The 16,057-nt window shown below is 47.7% G+C and overlaps 1 protein-coding gene across 1 annotated transcript in view; it reads left to right on the top strand.

Moving 5' to 3' along the window:
* The first annotated feature begins 336 nt into the window (after positions 1-336).
* The window catches only part of LOC144671990 (equilibrative nucleobase transporter 1-like), a 74,728-nt gene continuing 59,007 nt past the window's right edge, over positions 337-16,057 (top strand). The window contains exons 1-3 of the mRNA XM_078533926.1: positions 337-474; positions 10,714-10,846; positions 12,313-12,359. Of these exons, the coding sequence (XP_078390052.1) occupies position 474; positions 10,714-10,846; positions 12,313-12,359 (181 nt within the window). The 5' untranslated portion in view covers positions 337-473. The remainder of the gene's footprint in view (positions 475-10,713; positions 10,847-12,312; positions 12,360-16,057) is intronic.

Here is a 16,057-nt window from a genome sequence, read left to right as displayed (position 1 = left end):
CTATGTTTCTAAACGTCCCCATGTTTATCTAATTACCATTTCAAACCTACCTCTTTCTATACATCATAGCACCCAGGCTAGCTGGCTTTAATCCAATTAAGACACACACACAGACACCACTAAACTCTATTTTTTAAAAATTCCAATAATATTGTAGACATTAATCTTGCTACAGTGGGTATTTCCTGAGCTACTTGCAAATCCACCAACCTGGGTTGGAATTATTAAACTGGTGTCGTGACATTCCTTCCAAAGTAAAGCTCTTGCACAAAGTCACATGCTTATGCGACTTGCATTCTGTGCACCGACTGTCAAATATTCAAGAGGTGTAGTGCACTGAGTGAGCAGAGTAAAGTTCACCTCAGTGTCGTTCAACCAACATTGCGAAGAAACAGATTATCTGGCCCTTATCACATTGCTATTTGTGGGAGCTTGTGGACACAAATTGGCTGACTTATTTCCTTCATCTCGACAGTGAGTAAACTTCAATAGTGCTTCATTGCCTGTAAAGTGCTTTGGGGTGTCCTGAGATGGTGAAAGCTGATGTGGAAATGGGAATTCTTTCTTTCAGACACTGGAACAGGGAGCTCCCGGGATACCGAAGCTGATTTCTCAAGATCTGGGGCAATGGGACCGCTGAGCGAGAGGGTCAGGTGGTATTTGACCTTTGTCAGTGGACTGATTGAGTGTGTTGGCTTTGTAGGTGTGATCTACGGCTGGGCATCACTCGTCTTCGTGCTGAAGGAGAAGGGATATTTTTCTCACCTCTGCGTCCCACTGCACAACAGCAGTGACTCTGGAGCAAGGAATGGCACCAGTAAGTGTATGGGAGAGAGGGGGAGAAGGAGAGAAATATAGAGAAAGGACTGGCAGCATAAGAGTATGAGAGAGAGTCGGGGGGGAGGGAGAGAGAGAGAGACAGGGAGAGGAATGGCACCAGTAAGTCTACGGGGGAGAGTCGGGGAGATAGGGAGGGAGAGTGGGGGAGATAGGGAAGGAGAGAGAAATGACACGAGTCAGTGTGTGGGAAAGAGAGAGGAAGGGCACCATAAGATATGGTTGGGCACCTGATTCCACCACACGGATAAGGAGTACCATCCGTGTCAGCTGTGGCTCAATTCATAGCACCCTCGCCTTTGAATCAGAAGGTTGTGGGTTCATGTCCCACTCCCGGAAACCAAGAACTGTGAATGTACTCGAAAGAGTTACATGCGATCTGTTGATAACTCGAAAGAGTTGCGGTTGGCAATGGGAAAATAGGCTTTTAGTGAGGTGTCAGCTGTGGCTCAGTTCATAGCACCCTCGCCTTTAAATCAGAAGGTTGTGGGTTCGTGTCCCACTCCCGGAAACCAAGAACTGTGAATGTACTCAAAAGAGTTACAAGCCTCCAACCGGCTCCACAGGAACCAAGTGAAAGAAACCCCCCCCCCCCCACTGTTGGGGTAGTACATGCTACGCAGTCTTGGACCACTGGGTAGACCCTGGTCACACCTTTGAGAATGCAGGCATTCACCAAACTCGGTTGCTGTGCGAGGGTGTGGAGGTAGGAACTGTTGATCCAATTGGACACCTTGCCTTGTTAGATCTGAGCCAGGTTGTGTCTTAGCTGCCCTGCTACCCACTGGCCATAAGCGTGACATATGTCTCTCTCTTCTCCAGATTTCTGTCATTCAGTCGGTTAATAATCTCGGCATGGCTTTCTATTACCCTTATCCCCCTTAACAAGTCTGTAACTCCCCGCTTGCCTCACCGTACTCCTGTCTGTCCTCTCTCCATTAACCCCTGAAGTACCCACTTTAGCCGTTCCACACTAGACTGAACAGTTTGTATGCCTAACGCATTCACAAAGGGCGTCCCCATATTTACTCCCTGTCAAAACATCATTGGTTAAACCTCTCCTTGCCCTGCAGTGGAATGCAGCAGGCCCTCTAAACCTAGGTGCGTCCATGGCGTTGGCTGCCTTATTGCTTATATCCTCTGTTAGCCTTTCGTACAATTTCTTAATACCGTCAAATTCGCCACAATACCTAGGCCATTGTAACATTGTTAGGCTCAGCAGCACTGGTACAATTTCATGTTGTACATTGTCATACAATTGCTCATTGCCTGTAAATAATACCAGTCCGTTGAATGGGACCGGACTCAATTCTGGGCACTGTAACGGTGCCGTCCTCGTCATTGATTTAATCGTTGGTATCGTCGTGGTTGACGATGTGGGTGCCCTCGTCGGTGGGGGGTTGGGGAGGATGGTGGTGTTGTAACACGGCATACAATAGTCCATCTTACAACACCGCCCTAGAGGTGTCAGCTGTGGCTCAGTTCATAGCACCCTCACCTTTGAATTAGAAGGTTGAGGGTTCATGTCCCACTCCCGGAAACCAAGAACTGTGAATGTACTCGAAAGAGTTACATGCGATCTGTTGATAACTCGAAAGAGTTACAACACCGCACTCGCAGCCCAAGACACATCCTCCCCCTACTTGGCCCCGTATATGCTGCTCACGTGTGCATCGGGTTAGTCATTTTACACGGCCCACACGGTGTTGGGCTCCAGCTTGCCCACGCACCGTTACACGTATAACACCCCTCTCTCCTGTTTCTCACACTCGGGACCGGCTGACAAGGTGAAACCCGTTTTAGAGTCACCTTTGTGGGGGAATCTCAATCTGCATTCCGTTTCTTCCCGGTCTGTGGCGCTGGTCGTGAGAATCCTTCCGATCGGCGGGCTCGTCAAAATTAATGCTTTCATGGCAGTCATACTGTTTGGGGATGAGCACAACTCTGTCCGTCACCGGTCAGTTATCCAGCTGTGTCAAACAAAATCAGTTAAAACTGTATTGGGTGAAGAGCCGACGCGCACACCATAGGCTACACGGCTTCTTCCTTGGTCATACCGGGTCCATGGTTCCTTGGTCCTGTGGATCGGTTAAACGTTTTAAGTTGCGACCAATATTTCCCTTTCATATACACACAAGCACATGTATCGCTGGTCGTCATCACCTCCTACCGGCCTAATGGCGAACCCTACCTGTTCGGGGGGCCACCCGTCTGTACACCTTCTCCCCTACCTTTGGGCACTGGTTCATTGCTGCCCTTATTCTTCCTTTCCTGATTTTGGGTCTTAGCCGGTTGGCCATTTTAACTTTGATTGGCTCTCTAGGGTTGTACCGTCCACATGTTATGCATCACTGACAGTGTTTGGACACATCTCTCCCCATTCCATCCCACCACCAATCCTTTGTTAGCTAATCATACATTGCCTGGCACCCACTGTGGTCAGGGCCGTGATAGATTTCTAGCAGGCTTGTTTGGATACAATCTGGGGCTATTACCCTTGAATCTTTCCTCCAGACCCCATCTTCTCCTCTCGCTGCTCCTTCCTTAGCCCATCGCCCTTGCTCCTCCACACTAGCTTCATCCTGTATCTTTGTAATATTCATTTCACATGGCTCCCCTTGGCCGCAGCGGCAACCCAGGCTGGTATTTCATTCTCAGCCGCTTGCCTGGCTGCCTCGCCCACAAGCATATTTCCTCCCTCTTCCCCAGTTTCCACCTTTCGGTGGGCTCTTATTTTATTCACGGCCGCCTCTGCTGGCCCTTGTGCTGCCTCTCACTAACCCTCTCGCCACATCCTCATGCCTTGTGTGTCCTCCTCCTGAGGTGATGTATCCCCGCCCACTCCAAGCCATCATGTACCAGCTCGAAAGCATATCGGCTGTCAGTATGGATGTTAACCCTTTTTCCTTTTGCCAGTTTCAAGGCTTCTGTAAGGGTGGTCAGCTCAGCCACCTAGGCTGAGACACTTCCCTCCACTTGGTTACCACTTCACCATCTCCTGTTACCACTGCCCTACCTGTATGCGGCTCTCTGCATCGATATCGTCAAGATGCGACCACATTGGGGGTGTAGTCGGGGTTTTCCAGGGGTTTGTCTGAGACCGCCCCTTGTGTTTCTTCCTCTATTGTGGCCTGACACTCCGTGCCTCTCCCCTTCCGCTAATATGCCTTCAGCGGGGTTTACTCTAGTATCCCTCACTATCCGAACTGACCTGCCTTTAGCTACTAGCACTGCTTCCCATGCAGCTCTTCTACTGTCCGAGACAGATTTCAATTACCCTGTGTGCAGCAGGTATACCTGTGTATGTCGTGTGTGCAACACTATCTGCCCCTGACATGATTATCGGCTCACAGACTCGCACTGCCCGTGCTGCACTGTCAAATGCGTCTGCACATCTTGCCACACCCTGGGGACTGCTGGGTGGAATAATAAGCTACTGGCCTCATGCCCCCTGTAACACTACTGCATTGAAGAAGTTTCCATCCAAGTTGTAGAGCACGTGGAATGGTCAGGACATACTGGGCAATCTAAGGGCGGGGGCTGGAGTCAGGGCGGCCTTCGACTCTGCGTAGGCCTTATCCTGTCCTGGTCCCCACTCTCCCTTCCCTGTTGCCGGCCTTCTTCCCTTTACTAATAGCTGCATTGGCACCGGGATTGCTGCCAAGTCTGGCATAGAGCTTCTGCGGTCATTAATAGTCCTGACACCTTCCTCTCTCCTCTGACAGTGACCGGGGTCTTGGCATGTTTTTGGTGGCAGTTTTTTCCTTTCTTGGGGGAGCATCTGACATCCCTGACTAATTTCGTGTCGCAGGTATTTAACCTGTAGTAGTCCCAATCATCCCTTTTTCAGATTTATTTGAAATCCTGCCGCCTTTAGGGACTGGAAGGTGCATATTAGAGTGTCCAGGTGTCCCTTTTCATCCTCTGAGGCTATCAGTATATCATCTACGTATTGTAACTCTTTCGAGTTATCAACAGATCGCATGTAACTCTTTCGAGTACATTCACAGTTCTTGGTTTCCGGGAATGGGACATGAACCCACAACCTTCTGATTCAAAGGCGAGGGTGCTATGTATTGTAGCAGTGCACTTTGGTACTTTTCCAAATCCCGTCCTCCCAGGTGCTTGACTCATTGCACGGTGGAATATATTAGGGCTGTTATGGGGTCCAAGTGTATTGTTTCTCCTCCACTATGAATGCGAATTTTTCTTGTGACTTGCCACCCAACAGCATGGACCAGAACCCGCTGGCAATGTCCAAGGCTGTAAACACTCTGTGTTCGGGTTTTAATCCTTTTGAAATATTGTGGTGGGACTCGCCACTGTGGGGGTGTTCTCGTGGGGTTACTTTATTAAGGGCAATATAGTCGACCGTCAGTCGATATGATCCATCCGGTTTCCTTACAGACCATATAGGGGAATTAGTGGTCGATATGGTTTCTCTTAACACCTCTAGATCTGCCGCTATATTCTGCGCGGCTCCCCTTGCCCCGGGTTTTATTGGGGATTGTCAATGGGCTCGGTGTTCCGGCCCTGGTATCTTAATCAGTTCCGTCCTTTCCAGTCCGCAGCCTTGTTTAGATCCCGCCCAAACCCCTTCTGTTGCCTCACACAGTGGTCCCCACTTACCGCCCTTGCTCCAATCCCGGTTCAGGGCCTTTACATCGGATATTTGTGTCACATATTGGGTGCCTGGACTTTGGGTCTTTTCCCCTAGGCCTCTCCATGTTACTCTCCTGTCTTTAACGTCGATCAATAAGTTTAGTTCACTCAGTATATCTATTCCTAAAATTGTCCCTTCAGGGTTCTCGCATACCACAGTTGTACTGGGAGGATTATACCCCCTATCTCCAATAATTGTGTCTCACTTTTATAAGCCCTAACCCTGTTTTTCCCTCCACTCCCTGTATTAATATCGAATGTTTGGTGAGAGGAAGTTTCAAATTTGTCATGGACACCGAGGCCCTTTTGTGTATTAGCACCTCGCACTGCTGGCCCCCTAACAGCGCCGCTCAATATATTCGGGGGTCTTGACCCTCTCTGGGGGGCCACTGCTACCTATTGTTTCTGACTCAGGGTTTTGATTATCTTGATCAGTTGGTTTTTGTTCATGTCCTCCATCCTGGAAGTTTGTCCAGTTGGAGGGACCGATTTGTTGTTTGGGGCCCTGTCCTGCTTTACCTCCCTCGGCCGACCAGCAGCCTTTGGCCCCCTTGGCCGGGCTTGTCACAGCTCCTACACTTTCTCCTATTGTCCTTTTTTTTGGCATATGGCACACATTGCGCCTGTGTCCTGGACGGTTGCAATTGCAGCAAAGCTCACCTTTTCCTCCTGCTTTTGCTGAGGCCAGTTTAGCCTCCTGTTGATTGCCTATTGCCGCAGCCCACCTAACTAAGGAGTCATAATCCTGCATCGTGACTGGTCCCCGTCCTTATTACGTCCTGATGTGCTTTGGTCAGTCCGTCTTTAAGCATTTTTCAGAAATCTGCATCGTTCCTTGCTGGGTCTGGTATGCCTGAGTGTACCATGTAGAATGCCCACTTTCTTCCCCCCATAGTCGTGTGCTGATTCCTCTTTGTTGTGTGTTATTCCCATTATCGTACCCCAATTCTCACTGGCACAGCTCCCAGTGCAGTAGTCGCTGCTGTTTTAAAACTGATCAAACACTGCTTGAGACCCTTGGGCGGCGTGAGTGACGGCTGCACACCAGGTGCCGTCCCTAAAGTCATCCCCTGGTTCCTGTCGTTTTGTCTCAGGCATTATAGCTCATACTAGATCGGCTGTGACCCGATTAGGTAATTGGTGGGTTATTTGCGTTCCTCTCAATTTGTCCCAAAAGAGACCATAAGACCATAAGACATAGGAGCAGAAATTAAGCCATTCGGCCCATCGAGTCTGCTCCGCCATTCAATCATGGCTGATAAGTCTCTCAACCCCATTCTCCCGCCTTCTCCCCGTAACCTTTGATCCCCTTACCAATCAAGAACCTATCTACCTCGGTCTTAAATACACTCAATGGCCTGTTCATCGCTCTGGGGGTTGGGGGAGGGGGAGAGGGGGTCAGTTTTGGCAACATTTCCAATAACTTGATTTTGTCCCTCGGGGAATATGTTGCTCTTAATCGGACCGCCCCCAGTTGGCCTTGGGCATGCGGGGGTCCGGGCACAGCTTCGACTTTCATTGGTGCCACTCCAACGGCACCGTCATATGACAGAGGCAGCTATTTTCCTTCTTTGTCTTTTTCATAATTACACATCTCACTATTTATATCCCAATCATCTGGACCTTTGGTCACATATTGTGGGGCTGTTGGTCATACTGGGTAAATGTTAGAGACAGGCAGATGTGTTTCCGCACCTTTTGTTCAGACCCCATTATGCCCTGGCTATTAACAAAGCGGCCTCTTCTCCTTTTCTCCGCCATGCCCGCTGTTTCCCAATCGGGTCAACTGAATTCCACTCCTCCTCTCTCATTTTTGCCACGCGTTCCTGATTCTTTTCTCCTAGATATCGAGTTAACGATCCCTCCGGACCCCACTCCAGTTCTAACTTCTTTTCCGTGGCTGCTGTTGGTTTGGGTTATTTGTCGTCCGCCTCCCCTTTACTTCCTCCTGAAGTGAGCGCCTCGCAACTAATACCGATACCTTACTGCACACGTTTCACCCAAACTCTTACTGACTGATTGAGGTTCAACTCATACACACAAGTTCTGTTGGCCCCAGGTTGGTGGATCGCTGGTGGTTTTGGCTTTTCCCAAACTATGTGTGGTAGTTTAAAAGGTACTCACGCATTGGCTCGGCTGTCACTCGTCCTCTCCATCCTTAGCGGCATCCCATCCTCGTCGCCAGTTTGTTGTGGAGTTATTTAAACCAACACTCAACACAGGGTCTTTCATTCAAACGCCAAGCAGCCTTTATTCTTACACTGGTGGGGAGACAATCTTTACTGGTAAACCGGGAAACTTCTCCAACAACACAGAGTTTCAAGCAGCTGTTCTAACTGCGTTACAATCACAGTGCCACCTACAACAGAACTGATACCATTTTGAAGGATTGGAATTGTCGCGGAAAACGGAGTGAACACTCGGACCCAAGAGGTTTGCCTCAGAAGTCTTTATTGAATCATGATATTATGGAGAGCCCAGCAGCATACAACAGAGCTAGCTGGCACTCTGAGAAGCATTAGAGTACACACATAGTTATAGCAAAAAAGTACATATCTTTTGGCATGCACACAATAGTTCTTTTAGTTTACAACCACATCTGACACTTGCACAACCCATCTGGCACCCATGAGTCTGGGAAGGTAACTGATAGCGCGACTAGTCTATTATTTTATGTGCTAGTGAGAAAACGGATGGGCCTAGTTTCAAGGACACTTCGTTGTAATATTCCATTATATAGTTAAACCACTTAACCCTTTGTTATCCTGTAAATGTATTTTATTCTCCCACAGGAATTTAGGACATGACAACAAAGATGCAGGATAACCATCATCATGTAATCTAATTGAGAAAGGGAGGAGGCCATTGTCACAACCAAATGGACCCAGGCAACATCCATTCACCTCTGTCACGGAAGGAGAGAAATCTTTTAGATAAAGATCAACTTTGGAGTCAGGGATGGCTCATCTTGGTCGGATTCATTGTTTTCAGTTGTGGAAATAACATCAGCACTGAGCAGGTCTGTCCAGAACAGACTTGCTGGATCAAAGTGGGTGCTAAGCACCAATCATCCAGCAAGATGTCCTCAGGAGATGTGCTTGTGATACTGTATAAGTTTAGCATCCGGGAACCATTTTAACCTCACAATTGCTGTAGAGCTTGAAATCCCCGCTTCACCATTGACTCCAGTTTTGCTCGGGCTCCTTGATGCCACACCCTGTGAAATGCTGTCTTGATGTCAAGGGCAGTCACTCTCACCTCACCTCCAGAGTTCAACTCTTTTGTCCATGTTTGAACCAAGGCTGTAATGAGGTCAGGAGCTGAGTCACCTTGGCAGAACCCAAACCGAGCATCAATGAGCAGGATATTGCTAAGCAAGTGCCGCTTGATAGCACTGTGGATGACTCTTTCTGTCATTTTACTGATGATGGAGACTAGGCTGATGGGGCGGTAATTGGTCGGGATGGACTTGTCCTGCTTTTTGTGTACAGGACATACCTGGGCAAGTTTCCACATTGCTAGGTAGATGCCAGCATTGTAGCTGTACTGAAACAGCTTGAACAGGGGCATGGCACATTCTACAGCACAAGTCTTTAGGACTATTGCCGGAATATTGTGAGGGTGCATAGCCTTTGCAGTATCCAGTGACTTCAGCTGTTTCTTGATGTTACTTGGTCTGAATCGAATTGGCTGAAGACTGGCATCTGTGGTGCTGGGGACCTCCGGAGGGGGCCGAGATGGATCATCCACTTGGCACTTCTGGCAGAAGATTGTTGCAAATGCTTCAGCCTCATCTTTTGCTGCCTGTGGGACAGGCAGGGGTGGTGGTGGTGGTGGTGGTGGTGTCTGCGATATTGTCTGTAAGGTATGACTCTGTGAGCATGACTATGTCAGGCTGTTGCTTGACTGTTCTGTGAGTCATCTCTCCCCATTTTTGGCACAAGATCCCAGGTGTTAGGAAGAAGGACTTTGCAGTGGTCGACAGGGCTGAGTTTGCCATTGCCATTTCCTGTGCTTTGGGTCGACGCCGGGTGGTCCATTTGTCGAGCCCCATGATTCTGCTCGATAGTCCCTGTTGCCAGCTTTGACGGAGGATTCCACTGTCAGAACGAGACAACTGAGGGAGGTGCTGCATTCTGGGAGGGTCAGTTCATACAAACAAATGGAATTGGAACAGAGGTAGGTCATTCGGCCTCTCGAGCCTGCTCCGTCATTCAATAAGTTCACGACTGACCTGCCTGTGTTTCGAATCCCACATTTCCATCCACACCGCGCCCCCCTCCCCGATAACCTTTGACTTCTTTGCCTAACAAGAATCTTTCTACCTCTGCCTTAAAAATATTCAATGACCCCGGCCACCATCGCCTTTTCCGAGGCAGGAGTTCCAAAAGCCGCACAACCCTCGGAGGAGAAATTTCTCCTCATCTCTGTCCTAAAAGGACAACCCCTAATTTTAAAGCAGTGACCCCCTAGTTCTGGACAGACCCACAAGAGGAAACATCCTTTCAGCATCTGCCATGTCAATACCATTCAGGATCTTCTTATACGCTCCCATTTAGTCACCCCAACTGTGGGAGTGTGGCATCAGTGCCTGGGATCAGTACCGAAGGAGGGCCGAGGGGTCGGAGGGTCAGCGCCGAGGGGTCGGTGGGTCAGCGCCGAGGGGTCGGACGGTCAGTGCCGAGGGGGCGCCGCATGGTCAGAGGGTCAGCCCGAGGGGTTGCTAAGCTGAGGCCCCTGTCTGCCCACTCGGGTCAGAGTAACAGATCCCATTGTCACTGTTGGTGAACTAGGGGAGTTCTCCTCGGTGTCCTGGCCAATATTTATCCCCCAAATAATGTCACTGTCACAGATTACCTGGTCATTATTTCATTGATGCTGGTGGGAGTTAGCTCTGCACAAGTTGGACTTCCCTGTTTCCGACATTACAACAGTGACTGTACTTCAATAAGAGTTCATTGTTTAAAACTTTCTCATTCCCTGGCTTGGTGAAAGGTGCTGTATATATGTGAGATCTTTTCCTTTCTCGTTGTCCCGCTCTCACATTCCCCCCTCTCCCCACCCCCTCCCTCCCTCCCTCTCTCTCTCTCTCCCCCTCTCATATTCCACCCCCTCTCCCTCCCTCCCTCTCTCTCTCTCTCTCTCTCACATTCCACCCCCCCTCTCTCTCTCTCTCTCTCACATTCCCCCTCTCTCTCTCTCTCTCTCTCTCAGTGGACTGTGTTCTTCAGGATGAACGTTTTGCCCTCATCTTCACCGTCTCATCCTTCATGGTCAACTTCCCGACGTTCTCCATCGGCTTCCTGTTCGACTACTTCGGTACCATGGTAACCCGCCTCGTGGGCATGTGAGTCCTTGATCTCTACTGGGGGGATCGGGGTTAGAGTTCAGCAGGAAAGGGGAGGGGTAAGAAGGAGAGGAAGAGAATGGGCAGCAGGAAGAAAGGGAGCTGTGAAGAAGGAGGAGGAGGAAGAATGGGTAGATACAGGAGAGGGCGGGTGTAGTATAATTACAGCTGCCTCTCTGTTTCTGTTGGGGAGCTGTAAATAAAGTTAGTTCCATAATGGCTGCCTCCAGTAAATCCACATGGTGAAATTACTCTCAGTGCCATACAGAACACAAAGATGATGTCAAGGATAGAATGGAGTCTCGCCAACTGCAACAAGGTGAGAAATCAGGCAGCAGAGTCGGGGGAATTAATGCCAGGTCTGTGAAATATCAGCACCATGTATCCTCAGGCTATCAGGTTTAGAGTCTGTACAGAGGATGGGGCCAAAGGGAGTTGCTGCTGTTATAAAGAAACCACTGGAGGCAGGACGGTAGACTCAAGGCACTGGAGACTTCTCCTGTCTATGGATTTGCTGCCTTCAGACTTTCACTCCATTCGAGCGAGGAGGACAGTGGCCCAGAGGTGGGCAATGCAGCCAGACGTTGGGGCTTCACAGAGCCAAAGGGAGCTCGAGCAGCCGGAGGAAGCCATTGAAGGTGAGCGAGGAGGGCACCTAGGGGTAGTTAGGGCAGCTTGGTCTTGGAAGGCGCTACCCAGCTCAACAGGCGTACCGGCCAGATGCTCAGTTTCATCCAGATGTGCGAGCATCCATATCTACTCTTCCTTTCCTGGGAAGTGGTGGTAGAGATTTGTGAAATTATGGAAGAGGAGTTGTAGTCGCTGGGCACTGGCATCCAGCAGTTGCCTTAAAGGTGATATTAACACTTGGTTTCTACACTAACAAGTTGTTCCAGGGATTGCCTGGTGATCTACGTGGTCTCTCCCAGTCAGCAGCTCATCTCTGTGTAAAGGAGTTCATGGATGCCATGTGCTGTTTAGGCTGACCAATGTATCAAGTTCACAACAGAACAGGGCAGTCAGACCGAGTTGGCTTCAGGGCCGTGGCTGGATTTGCCTAGGTGCAGGTGGCCAGCGATTGTGCTGCTGTGGCCATCAAGGCTTCCTTAAGGTAGCCAGGCACCTTTTATGAACAGGTGATTGTCTGAAAGCTTTGCTTTTGGGAGAGGAGCTGGCCCTCATTCATACTCTTTCAAGGCCGTTCCCCCTGGCGTGGCTTTGCAGACAGCATGTCTCCAGTTCAGTGGTTTTGGAATGTGGAAGGTATGGTGATGCAAATGTGCAGCCATCTTTGCCTGTGATCCCAAGCCACTGGAATGTAGCTTTGGTCATGTTTTAAAATAAAAATCAGTTAGGGTTTTCTATCAGTAAATCCAAAAATATTTTTGATGCAAAGCATGGTTTCAAAAGAGTGGGGATAAATGAGGTCAGGTTTGAAATAAGTTCTGTTTTTATTATCTCCTCAGGTTCCTGTACACCACAGCCACCCTGATGATCGCCTTCTCCATTGCTGGTGAGTTCAGTGCCTCTGACATCTCCCGTAATGGGTCTGGGAAAGTAACGGGCAAGTTGGTCAAGACCAGCATAGTATCAGACAGAATTGCATAGGGTACAGAGCACAAAAACTGGCCCTTCAGCCCAACTGTTGCAGGCCAGGGTTGATGTTTAATTCAGTTCTCATCCCCTCCCTCCTCGGTATTGTAGGGGGTATGTTACTGGACTAATGATCCAGGGTACAGTAGTGTAGGGATCATGTTACTGGACTAATAATCCAGAGCACAGAAGTGTTAGAGGTTCTGTTACTGGGCTAATAACCCAGGATGCAGTAGTAAGGATAATGTTACAGGACTAATTACCCAGGGTGCAGTAGTGTAATGGCTAGTTTACTAGACTAATCACCCAGCATACAGCAGTGTACTGGTTGTTACTAGACGAATCACCCTGTCTACAACAGTGTACTGGTTGTTACTAGATGAATTACCCTGTCTACAGCAGTGTACTGGTTGTTACTAGATGAATCACCCTGTGTACAGCAGTGTACTGGTTGTTACTAGATGAATCACCCTGTGTACAGCAGTGTACTGGTTGTTACTAGATGAATCACCCTGTGTACAGCAGTGTACTGGTTGTTACTAGATGAATCACCCTGTGTACAGCAGTGTACTGGTTGTTACTAGATGAATCACCCTGTGTACAGCAGTGTACTGGTTGTTACTAGATGAATCACCCTGTGTGTAGCAGTGTACTGGTTGTTACTAGACGAATCACCCTGTGTACAGCAGTGTACTGGTTGTTACTAGATGAATCACCCTGTGTACAGCAGTGTACTGGTTGTTACTAGATGAATCACCCTGTGTACAGCAGTGTACTGGTTGTTACTAGACGAATCACCCTGTGTACAGCAGTGTACTGGTTGTTACTAGATGAATCACCCTGTGTACAGCAGTGTACTGGTTGTTACTAGACGAATCACCCTGTCTACAGCAGTGTACTGGTTGTTACTAGATGAATCACCCTGTGTACAGCAGTGTACTGGTTGTTACTAGATGAATCACCCTGTGTACAGCAGTGTACTGGTTGTTACTAGATGAATCACCCTGTCTACAGCAGTGTACTGGTTGTTACTAGACGAATCACCCTGTGTACAGCAGTGTACTGGTTGTTACTAGATGAATCACCCTGTCTACAGCAGTGTACTGGTTGTTACTAGACGAATCACCCTGTGTACAGCAGTGTACTGGTTGTTACTAGATGAATCACCCTGTGTACAGCAGTGTACTGGTTGTTACTAGACGAATCACCCTGTGTACAGCAGTGTACTGGTTGTTACTAGATGAATCACCCTGTGTACAGCAGTGTACTGGTTGTTACTAGACGAATCACCCTGTGTACAGCAGTGTACTGGTTGTTACTAGATGAATCACCCTGTGTACAGCAGTGTACTGGTTGTTACTAGACGAATCACCCTGTCTACAGCAGTGTACTGGTTGTTACTAGATGAATCACCCTGTGTACAGCAGTGTACTGGTTGTTACTAGATGAATCACCCTGTGTACAGCAGTGTACTGGTTGTTACTAGATGAATCACCCTGTCTACAGCAGTGTACTGGTTGTTACTAGACGAATCACCCTGTGTACAGCAGTGTACTGGTTGTTACTAGATGAATCACCCTGTCTACAGCAGTGTACTGGTTGTTACTAGACGAATCACCCTGTGTACAGCAGTGTACTGGTTGTTACTAGATGAATCACCCTGTGTACAGCAGTGTACTGGTTGTTACTAGATGAATCACCCTGTGTACAGCAGTGTACTGGTTGTTACTAGATGAATCACCCTGTGTACAGCAGTGTTGGATATAAAAACAGAAAATACTGGAAAAACAGCAGGTCTGACAGCATCTGAGGAGAGAGAAACAGAGTTTCGAGTTTGTTTGACTCTCCTGCAGAGCTCTGATGAAGGGTCATACAGACACAGAACATTAACTCTGTTTCTTCTTCCACAGAATGCTGTCAGACCTGCTCAGTTTTTACAGCATTTTCTGTTTCACTTCTGATTTCAAGCATGCACAGTATTTTGCTTTCATTACAGTTGTGTAGGAGTGACTTTACTAAATGAATCACCCAGGGTACAGTAGTGTATGGGTCACTTTACTAGACTAATAATCGGTACAGTGGTGAAGTCGTTATGTTACAGAACGAATACTCCACGGTACAGTAGAGTAGTGGTTATTTTACTAGACTAATTACCCAGGGTGTTAGGTTACTGGACTAATATTCCAGGACACAGCACTGTAGAGGTTATGTAACTGGACTAATAACCCAGGGTACAGTAGTGTAGGGGTTATTTTCCTTGATTAATTACCCAGGGTACAATAGTGTTGTAGGGATTATGTTAATGGACTAATAAGCAATGGTACAGTAGTGTAGGGGTTATGTTACTGAACTAATAACCCAGGGTACCGTAATGTATGGGTTGTTTTCCCAGATTTATTACCCAGGGTACAGTAGTGTTGTAGGGATTATGTTACCGGACTAATAACCCCTACACTACTGCACCCTGGATTATTATCCCAGTAACATAACCCCTACACTACTGCAACCTGGATTGTTAGCCCAGTAACATAACCCCTACATTACTATACTATGGATTATTAGTCCAATAACATAACCCCCACAACACTACTATACCCTGGATTATTAGCCCAGTAACATAACCCTTATACTACTGTACCCTGGATTATTAGTCCAGTAACATAACCACTACACTATTGTACCCTGGATTATTACTCCAGTAACATAACCCCTACACTACTGTGCCCTGGATTATTAGTCCAGTAACATAACCCCTACACTACTGTACCCTGGATTATTAGTCCAGTACAAAATCCCTACACTACTGTACCCTGGATTATTACTCCAGTAACATAATCCCTACACTACTGTACCCTGGATTATTAGTCCAGTAACATAACCCCTACACTACTGTACCCTGTATTATTAGTCCAGTAACATAATCCCTACACTACTGTACCCTGCATTATTAGTCCAGTACAAAATCCATACCTTACTGTACCCTGGATTATTAGTCCAATAACATAATCCATACCTTACTGTACCCTGGATTATTAGTCCACTAACAGAATCCCTACACTACTGTACCCTGGATTATTAGTCCAGTAACATAATCCATACACTACTGTACCCTGGATTATTAGTCCAGTAACAGAACCCCTACACAACTGTACCCTGGATTATTAGTCCAGTAACAGAACCCCTACAGAACTGTATCCTGGATTATTAGTCCAGTAACATAACCCCTACACTACTGTACCCTGGATTATTAGTCCAGTAACATAATCCATACCCTACTGTACCCTGGATTATTAGTCCAGTAACATAACCCCTACACTACTGTACCCTGGATTATTAGTCCAGTAACATAGTCCATACCCTACTGTACCCTGGATTATTAGTCCAGTAACATAACCCCTACACTACTGTACCCTGGATTATTAGTCCAGTAACATAATCCCTACAATACTGTACCCTGGATTATTAGTCCAGTAACATAACCCCTACACTACTGTACCCTAGATTATTAGTCCAGTAACATAATCCGTACACTACTGTACCCGGAATTATTAGTCCAGTACAAAATCCCTACACTACTGTATCCTGGATTATTAGTCCAGTAACATAATCCATACACTA

Source organism: Cetorhinus maximus, chromosome 35, assembly GCF_964194155.1.
Source record: "Cetorhinus maximus chromosome 35, sCetMax3.hap1.1, whole genome shotgun sequence".
In the NCBI taxonomy this organism is placed as follows: domain Eukaryota; kingdom Metazoa; phylum Chordata; class Chondrichthyes; order Lamniformes; family Cetorhinidae; genus Cetorhinus; species Cetorhinus maximus.
Note: the sequence above shows the minus strand (reverse complement) of the source record. Positions and strands in the feature narration are given on the sequence as shown.